Source organism: Pterocles gutturalis, unplaced genomic scaffold, assembly GCF_000699245.1.
Source record: "Pterocles gutturalis isolate BGI_N339 unplaced genomic scaffold, ASM69924v1 scaffold49145, whole genome shotgun sequence".
Taxonomy (NCBI): Eukaryota; Metazoa; Chordata; class Aves; order Pterocliformes; family Pteroclidae; genus Pterocles; species Pterocles gutturalis.
This window is the reverse complement of record NW_010140042.1, coordinates 1-9,375: the sequence shown is the minus strand read 5'-3', so window position 1 is coordinate 9,375 and position 9,375 is coordinate 1. Positions and strand designations below refer to the sequence as shown.

General features: G+C 51.6%; 2 protein-coding genes across 2 annotated transcripts; both read right to left on the bottom strand.

Annotated features, from left to right (window-relative positions):
- Nucleotides 1-8: 8 nt before the first annotated feature.
- LOC104469130 (keratin, type I cytoskeletal 14-like) lies at nucleotides 9-2,958 on the bottom strand (the record flags this gene model as incomplete). The annotated part of the gene is made up of 5 exons (XM_010083512.1): nucleotides 2,422-2,958; nucleotides 1,520-1,602; nucleotides 844-1,000; nucleotides 483-644; nucleotides 9-98 (listed from the first exon to the last, which is right to left on the bottom strand). Coding segments are annotated over exons 1-5 (981 nt in total), but the record flags the coding sequence as incomplete, so codon positions are not given.
- A 4,557-nt stretch (nucleotides 2,959-7,515) lies between these two features.
- LOC104469131 (keratin, type I cytoskeletal 14-like) lies at nucleotides 7,516-9,239 on the bottom strand (the record flags this gene model as incomplete). Its single annotated transcript, XM_010083513.1, has 3 exons — nucleotides 7,516-7,862; nucleotides 8,559-8,704; nucleotides 9,013-9,239. Coding segments are annotated over 3 exons (399 nt in total), but the record flags the coding sequence as incomplete, so codon positions are not given.
- Between the last annotated feature and the right edge of the window lie 136 nt (nucleotides 9,240-9,375).

The window sequence follows — 9,375 nt, the reverse complement described above, 5'->3', positions numbered from 1 at the left end:
TCCAGGGCTTGCAATTGGCGTCTCAGTTCGGTGACTTGATTGTTGCACGTCTCCACCTCCTGACCACTTGTAATAACCTCCCGATTCACCTCCTCAATCTGAAAATCACCAGAATGCAGGTGTTCAGGGAATGTTTAATGTAAGTCAGATTAAGTATTAAGGAAAGGGCAGCGAATCCAGCAAAATACATGGAATGAGAAAGGTTTGGGTGAGCTCTCTCATCCTAACGGAGTGTAAACCCCGCTCATCATTCCTCTTGCTCTCCTAACAGTCCTGCTGTCCAGTTCTTCTCACTGTTACTGCTTTGGAAAGAGTTCCTGCCTCGGGTCTCAGAGCGGCAGCATCCCCTGTGCCACCTGCTCGATTTAACCGGTGCTAAAGGCTGGTCTAGGGTGTTGTGTGGTTTGAACGTGTAATGAATCCCTGTGGAACCGCTGCCTGCTGTTAGCCTGGGAAGCTCAGAGCTGCACACATTCACCCACCTTGCACTCGTACCAATCCTCGACTTCTTTGCGGTTGCGTTCAATCAGGGTTTCGTACTGGCACCTCATCTCCTCCAGGATCTTCCTGAGGTCTGGCCCAGGGCAGGCGTTGACCTCCACGCTCACATCTCCAGTCGATTGTTTCCTCAGACAGTTCATCTCCTGGAAACACCACCAGATCATGTCATTTTGTTAAAAGGAGGCAAAACCCGAGGGAGCTCAGTTCCTGTGCAGGGAAGAGCAGAGCCCCTGGCAGCGCCCCTCTCCCCAGCTCAGGAGTCCCAGGGGTGGGGACCCCGGAGGGGAGGGTGCTGGATCCTGCAGGAGTTAACGCTCGTGGCAGGAGAGGGGCAGGACCTACCTCCTCGTGGTTCTTCTTCAGGCAGCAGAGCTCCTCCCGCAGCGACTCCAGCTGTGCCTCCAGGTCAGACCGGCAGAGCGTGAGCTGATCCAGGACCTGGCGCAGGCCGTTGATGTCGGCCTCCACGCTCTGGCGCAGGGCCAGCTCCGTCTCGTACCTGGTTTGTGCAAGAAAGCAGAAATTCAGACCGGCTGCATCTCCTTCCCCACCTGCCTGCTCGGAGCAGTGTTTGTGGTCTAAGCTGAACGCACCCTGCACCAGCTCTCTGCACGGCCGTTCACGCCTGTTATGTGAAAGCTTTTCTTCCTCATCTATTTTTTTCCTGCTCCTGATGACTGTATGTTTGGTGCCGCTTATTCAGCTGCATTTCTGCTCTGCTGATCCCAATCTGCACTGGTCTGTGATGGGAATGCGCCAGCGACACCACCAAGGACCACTCCCTCCGCTGTGGTCCCCAGCCCTCACCAACAAACGCTGTTGCCAAAGTTTTACCTGAAAATACTAATTAAGGGAGGGCTGCTGACCAAGAGCAAAATGAGTTTCATCATTCCATCCTGCCCTAATGTGGTGTTGCAGAGAAACTCGTCGGAGTCTCTAATTAGCGCACCGAGACTCCAGAGCGAGAGGCGAAGGGGCAGGGAGGGGCCGGGGGGCTGCCTGCACGGGGGGCACTCACTTCACGCGGAAGTCGTCAGCGGCCATCCTGCTGTTGTCGATGTCCAGGATGATCTTGTTGTTATCGATGGTTGCGCAGACAATCTGGAAAAGAGCAGACCGTGAGAGATGCGGCACTTCTCTCTGCTGGCACAGTCCAGGGCTGTGTCTAGGTCGCAGCTAGGTGCAAGTCTGCACAACTGCCTTTTTCTGCTCCTTCCTCCTTGGGTGACCCTGTTCCTTGAGCAGAGCAGCTGCAGGAGGGGGCTTTGCCTGCGGCACTCACAGCCAGTGAGGAACAGAGCTTGGCTGTGCAGGGGTTGGCAGTTAAAGAGCTGGGAGCTGGGACTTCCCAGTTTCGAGGTCTGAAGGCAGGCTCTGAAAATGCTTCACAAAGAAGTGAACCACCGAAAGAACCTTCCTTGAGACAGTCAGCCTCCGCGGGCACTCAGGCTGCCGTGTTCTTGGCTTCGAGCTTAAGGTTCTTCAGGGAAGACAGCTGGAAGGTCTCTCTAAGCCTTCAGATCAGGCGTAACTCTCACTGTGGATATATGAGGATCAGGCTCTTTGTGCCACTGCAGCAATCAATCTTAAACACAGAACCTTTCCCACCTAGAATTTGCAGTGCTTCCTTTGGTACAGCTGACACCACTACGTTTCCTCAGAGCACACTTGCTGATATTATAATAGTATGGTCAAAACACAATGCAACAAAGGATCCTTTTCCTCTTTAAGAGCACTGTCCCGCCTGGATCACTTGCAGCATGCATCTTTAGTGTGCACCCATGGGGGAACCTGCCAACGTGTGTGTTTGCAAAGACACTGAACAGCACCAAAGTTACCCCTAACAATTGCAGGGGGTTCTAAACACAAATGCAGGAATCAGTTTTAAATAGAGGAGGAACAAATGGAAAAGAGGATTACCTGATTTTGAAGATCTTCGATTTCTTTGTAATAGCAGCTGTAGTCCCGGGGCTCACAGGAGAGGCCCTGGGTCGCGTACCACTCCCTGATCCTGCACTCCAGTTCAGCGTTTTCCTTCTCCAAGCACTTCACCTTGTCCAGGTAGGAGGCCAGGCGGTCGTTGAGATTTTGCATGGTGACCTTCTCATCGCAGGATGAAAGCAAACAGTCGCCACCAAGACCACCAACGACCACACCGCCTCCGAGGCCAAAGCCCAGGCCATTGCCATAGCAGTTGCCACCTCCATAGCTCCCACCAGCCAAGCTACCAACACTCAGTCCCCCTCCATAATTCACTCCACCGCAGTAACTCCTTCCAGAAAAACCTCTGCCACTGCCTATCCCATAGGAAGAAATCCGTGCTCCACCACCACCACCAATGATACAGCTGCCACCACTGCTCCTGCCTTTGCTAGACACCGTAATAGTCTCCTTAATGTTGCAACTCATGGCGCCAGCAGCTGGAAATGCAAGCAGGAGCCCAAAGCAAGATGCACAGCTTGATATTAAATCAGACTGCGAGTTGTCCGCTGCCGCGGAACTCTATTTATACCTTCCACAGTGGGTGTCACCTCTGTCTCTTCTTCCCATAAGGCTGGCTACTCCAGCCATTGGTGCCAAGAATAATTTCTCAAAGGGAAGTTTCCTTTCAAGAATCCTGGTCGACAAGGAAGGTACTTTACATGTCTCTTGCTAATTTCAAAAATGCATTAGCAATAATGTTTTATGAATCATCAGCTTTTTGTTTATGATGCAAACTTTACAGCATTAAGCCAGGAAAAACACTGTCCTAAATTACATACCAGGAAGAAATCATTAAAGGTTATTGCATCAAAGGGCTCTTTATCTCTCATTAATTTATTTTCATTTTATTTTGAGTTGAATAAGCAGTTTTCGTGCAAGGTGCTGATGTTGGAATATGTCAGATGAAAAAGAAAGACTAAATACGAAGTTTGTCTCTGGAATGATGTATGAGGAATGATGTAAGAACTCTGTGGAAAGATCAGAGAGACAGAGATTAACCTGCAAGTCTCTCCGTTGGCAGAGTGTCAGCCCCAGACACTCGGCTACGAGACGAGTGAGGCTGTGGAGTGATCTCTTAATGGACACGGAGGAAAGGTTCTTCATAGATGATCAGGGCTCTCCAGCAGCTCATGAGGGATTTGTTCTTTATGTGGAGAGCGTAGGGGAAGGTAGAAGTACTTTAAATATTTCCTGTTGTTCAGTGAAAGATATTTCTGCAGTTTCCATCCTTATGGATAGCGCTTGTTGGCGGGGAAGGGGGGTGTTTGGAAACAGTGGGTGGGAGAGGAAACATCCTATGGGCAAAGGGCTCTGGCAGTATGGGCTGCACTCTGGTTGGCGTTACTGTCCCAGGAAACACCGCGGCAGAATTGCTGGTAAAGCTGGCAGAGCGATCGTTGCCCACACCAGTCCTACACTGGCTTGAGGAAGGTGGATGAAATACAAACTAGAGGTTCTTCTCTATCACTAATGTCTCCAGATCTCAACTAGGCAGAGAAATTACAAAGTAAGAATCCTTTCACTCTTCTGACAACAAAGCTCAGGCTGAGCTCATTTTCGTGAGATGTTTTGCTCAGACTTAAGAGCAATGGCCTCCTCTCTGGGCCAGCCGGTTTCTTTTGCAGGCATTCCACAGCTTTCTGGAACTAATCGCTCACTGTAAGAAATTCTCCAAGCTTGCTTCACCGGGGAACGAGTGAGATCCAACTCTTGCTCAAATCCTCACTCTGTGTCAGGACCCTGCACTGGAATAGCTATTATTACGGCAGGTAAATCATCCCATTTACTGAAGGGCTGAATTATCCCGGTATTCATGGATTTGCCCATCCTTTCATCACTCTTACCCTCCTTATTTCTGTTGAAAAGATCATCCCCTTATCTCTGCATCCTTGGATGTTGCTTATCCAGCACAATGGAAGCCAGCAGCGTTCCTGTGACATCCAGCAGGCTGGAGACAGAGGTGTGGAGAGACTTGCTTCGAGTGCTTTACTCGGTCTGCAGCTGGACCTGGCTGGGCTGAACCGAACGGCAGTGCCTGAACACCAGCCTGCCCTCCCCTCCCAGCTGTGCTCCACTCAGTCCCTCAACACCAAGGAGCAAAGCTCAGAATGGGTAAAAGCCATGTATGGGAAGGAATACTTGAATTTCGTTACTAGGACTGGAGAACATAATTGGAGTCAGGGTGTGGTGGCAAGAATGAGCCGAAACTGATGTAATATTGCATCGCTTGAAGCTTTGCCGGTCCTGGGGATGATTCTTCAGGAGTTTCCCAACAGCTGTCTGCAGCAAGCATCTTTTCTGAGGGAGCGCACATTCCTCTGCTCCACAGTTATCATTTTAGCACATCAGAAGAACGCAGGCAGAAACATGGGATGCCTTACCCCTCTGTGGGAGTGGAGGATGTCTACGTGCCTCTTGCGGCAGTTATTGCGGAGGCCAGAGAGGATGGCTCCTGCTCTCCTGAGATCCCTCGGCCCCCCGTGGGACCCCCTGCAGCTTTGTCCATCAGACCCACCCCCTTCTGCCACGGCCTTCGGCAGGCGCCTTTGCCCAGGACCCTTGCGTGGCACACACTTGCTCTCTTTCTTGCTGTTTTTCCTTTTTGTCTTCAGGAAATGGGTGCACTAGTTAAGCTCAGATAAAAGTAAATAATCGTTCTGAAGACCTTAAAAAATAAATTAAGCCTTCCCTGCTGTTTTCATTCGGTTATTTGAACTCATGAGCTTCCTGGGTCTGTCTCATTAGCACAAAAAAATATGGAAATCTGATGGAAATGTAGTTTCCAGCCCAAGCTTTGCGGCACCATAATTTGCAGCTCTTTAATAAACGGGTTGTTTCCAGGGTGTTTTCTGCTGGGGAGCTGTTTATCACAAGCTGCCTTCTCATGCTTTCCAGACACATCCCAACTTGTAGGTCCACAAACAACATCACAGTGTCTCAGGAGCTGAGTCTGTACCCCCCGGGGGCTTTCCAGGGGCATGTTCATGAAGTCGATCATTGGAGTCCTTCTGGCCATGTCATTAGGTCTCTTTCACCTCTCTGGAATCTAGGACAGCTCCTTTGGGAAGGAGCATGCTTTGCACCCGCCGGACCTGGTGGGAAGGGTGGGAAGGCTTTGATAGGAGCACGGGGAAGCAGGTGGAGCAGCTAGATGTCAGCAGCAGTTTGCAGGAGAAGGAAACTGGCCCAGACCTGGTGGGAAACAGCCGGGACTGCCAGCAGAAAGCAGGGAGCTTTTATGGGTTGGAGGCAGCCTAGAGTTTCCAGAAGAATGAAAACTGGAAGAGTATCAATACAGGATCTTTGTATTTTTAGAAATGAGAGCATGAGGACTGGTAGACGAGGAAGGATTGAGGCCAGAAAGGGCAGCAGGGGGTTGTCTCACTGCCTGTCTTTGCCCTGAACGGGGCAGGAGAAGGCAGTGGGAAAGGAAAAGGGAAAGGTTTGCTTTCCAGCTTCTTCTCAGCCCAAGCTCTGAGAACAACTGGGATTGCACAGGGGAGTCCAACCAGTGGAAATTTGCCATTATAACCCTGATAAGTATTTCTTTTGTTCTCTTGTGAAGCACCAGCCTTTCATGTCTGCAGAGACATTCTGCATCAAGTCTGGGACTTTCTGTAGGGCTGGAACCTGTCTTGAAATAAGACGTGATTTAGAGTCTTGGTTTCAGAACCTTTACCTATGGCCACTCTTCAGAGCCGTCAGTGCAGGTGTGCCAGCGCTGCATTTTCTTATTTTGCTCCAGCCCCTGGATATTGTGGGGTTTAGTGTCTGGTAGATGAAATAAAAGAAATACCATGGAGACATCTCCTCTCCATGGTCTTTTACACCAGGAGAAGGGCACCTTTCACCTGCCCCCCGATACATCAATAATTGAGCTTCTAAGTGAGCAGGACTCTCCTGCAGCAGCCACATCGCAGCGTGCCAGCGCCTACCGCAGCCGCACCCCGTTCCAGCTGGGAACCTGCAGGGTGGAGTGGACCTCTAAAACCCATCACTGCTTGGTTTTCTGGACCAACAGACACTTTAATCCTCAAAGCACCCTGCAGCTCATGATGGCTTTTAACTGAAAACTCTCCAAGCCCGGAATGACTCCGTGAGCTCACCACGGCCGGTTCCCATGGCTGCACCCACCAGAAGTGCTCCAGGGCCCGGAGTTACCGAACCGCTGCCCTCGCGTCTCCGTGCGTGTCAGCATCAGGACGCACGCACGCTACCGTGCCGGTCCACGCTGACTCAGCACCAGCTACACGGCTGCTGTTGGAGGCCCAGAGCAGGGAGGGACCTCTGCCTTGCTTGGGACACAATGGCTCTGTGTATCTGAAGGCCCTGGCTGCCTTTTTCTCCACCAAATTCTCTGCTGAGCTGCACTTTTTCAGCTCCCTCCTGCCCTGTCCACTTCTCCAAAGAAGGTGTGTTTAACGTACGATCCTTCTGCGGTTCCTGATGTTCAGGTTGAAACTCTTTGGAACAGAGGGATGAGCCATAAATGACTCGGTCACGGTGTGAAAAGAGACAGGAGAGAAACCTTCTGCCTCCAACGGGAAGGCCTTTGACCAGTGGGAAGATTCCTATCAAATGAAAGGGACAGGTCAGCAGAGACCATGTCAGCTTAATCGAATCAGTCGTGGAGACCTTGGTCTCCTCCTCAGCCGAATCGCAGTGCCCAGGCTGGACGCGGGATGCGAGGGCACAGCCCAGCTGGGTCAGCACCCGGCTGAGCCCGGGCACTCTGGCTCCAGAAGCTCCATCCCTGGCATCCACAGTGTCTCTGAAACGGTGTTTGAGCACAAGGGGCTGCGGGAGCACCCGGGGACCTGCCTGGTGAGGCTGCGGGGTGTCGATCGGGGGGTGTCAGGCAGGAACGGGCAGTGAGGGGGGAGAAGCCCTGCTCCGTCAGCGAGGCCGTTCTCTGGCTCCCGCTGGCAAAGCACCTTTATTCCCCGTGGGGTGCGACCCTGACCGCCTGAGGTGGCCCTTGTGCATGGATCGGCAGCTGATTTCTAAAGGAACTCAGTTTCCACAGACAGGTTTCTTGATTGCATCAGGCAGAAGCAAAGTTTTATTAGAGAAATGTTTTCACCAACAGGTACATGAGTGATCGTGCTGCTGGGTAACACCAGCAATAGTCACGGTGGCTGGGCACACGCAGCAACACAGACTGGAAAAGGCAAATAGCAAAATAAAGCAGAATGTGGCCCAGCGCTCTGCTCATCCCTCTGACGCGTTGCTTAGCATGGCTGAGTAATACAGAGGAGCACGCTCCCTGCCCTTTGCAGAGGCATACGGTAAATATTCTCTATCCGTGGCTCTGCTTCAGGATTCTCTCGTTGGATATTCTCATTTCTCTGCTTAATCACAAATCCTTCTGCAAGGCACTGGAGAGATCAAAGGAAACATTACTTTGTTTATGGCAAAAAATAGATTCTTTCCCACACTGTCATTCTACACACGTGATCATTTCACAAGCCAGTTCAATCACCGTTGCAGACAAATACTGTCCCTGCAAAGGCCTGATTGTTGCCTGCCCGTCAGGCGGATGGGGTTTGGAGCTGGCTGGAGCATGGTCTGTCCGTCCACGTGAAAACGCCGAATGGTGGAAGCTGCAGCCATTGCACCAGCAGCAATCTGGATCAGGGAACGGCGTCAGGGGCCTTGCCAGAACCGTGCCTCTACTCACACTCGTTCTCCTGGACCAGCTGTTGCCATATTTATTTTTTTCTTTTTCAGTTTGTCTGGAAGCTTCCCCCTGAAATAATTCTGGTAGTTATCTGCTTTTATTTTTTCCTGATTTCTGGGCACTCTGCTTTCTCCTTTCCTTCCTTTGTCCCAGATTTCATATAGTCCTTTCTCCACGTTCTCTGTGGCTTTCCTGCTTCCTGACTCTCTCCTTCTCCTTTCGGTCCCCCTTCCCTCTCCTCCCTTTTGGCCGTTCTCATGCTTCCCAGCAGAGTCTCACAATAAAACTTTCAGATAGCGCCTGTAAGCTGCGTGGAAAAGATCTTTGTTGCTGCCTGTCCTTGTTGCATTAGGACAGAGACTGTGGACATCTTGTCGAGCGTTGCAGGCCTTACCTTGTATCTCGGCAGCCGCACAGGATGGCATCTGGGCCGATGACGTGTAAGTGTGGCTTGTTCTAATGATCCCTCCTCCTCCTATTCCACTCGTTCTTGCAACTCCTCCTCCTAGACCCGAAGACTGACCAATTCCTCCTTGCTGACTAAGGAACAGGAAGATAACATTTTGGTGAAGGAAATGACAGATAAACTAGAACTACAGTTGGTTCATTGCTCCTGCTGCTCTCAGTCTGTTTCCCTCTTGGGCACAAACTGGGCAGAACGCTGCCGTGACCGTTCTCTCGGTGGCGATGGCCGACGGTCCCCGTCCATTGCCGGGCAGCCAGAACGGGTCAGTGAGAGCGAGGGAGCTGTGCAGCACCTCCACCTCTTGCTCACTTTGCTTTTTCGTTAAAATGCCCAGGACACAGGTATTTTATTGTACCGTTCGGCGCGTCTCAAGCCTACTTACAGCAGGTCCTGCTGCCCGCCCTCCAGCAGGCAGCGGTACGTGTGGATCTCCTGCTCCAGGCGGCACTTGACGTCCAGCAGGATCTTGTACTCCTGGTTCTGGCACTCCATTTCTGCACGCAGATCAGCCAGCTGCTGCTCCACGCACGTGATCTGGCTCTGCAGCTCAGCAAGGTGGTTGTTGTAGCGACATTCTGTCTCAGCCAGCGAGGACTCCAGGTTGTCCCTCTGAGCAGTGACATGTGGCACAATGCAGATACAGGCATGAGAAGCGCTGCATTGAAGGTACGAATTCTTACGGCAGAGCTGTGAGGCAGCTGGGCTCTGCACACCCGCTCACACCCACCTGGCTGAGCTGAGCCTG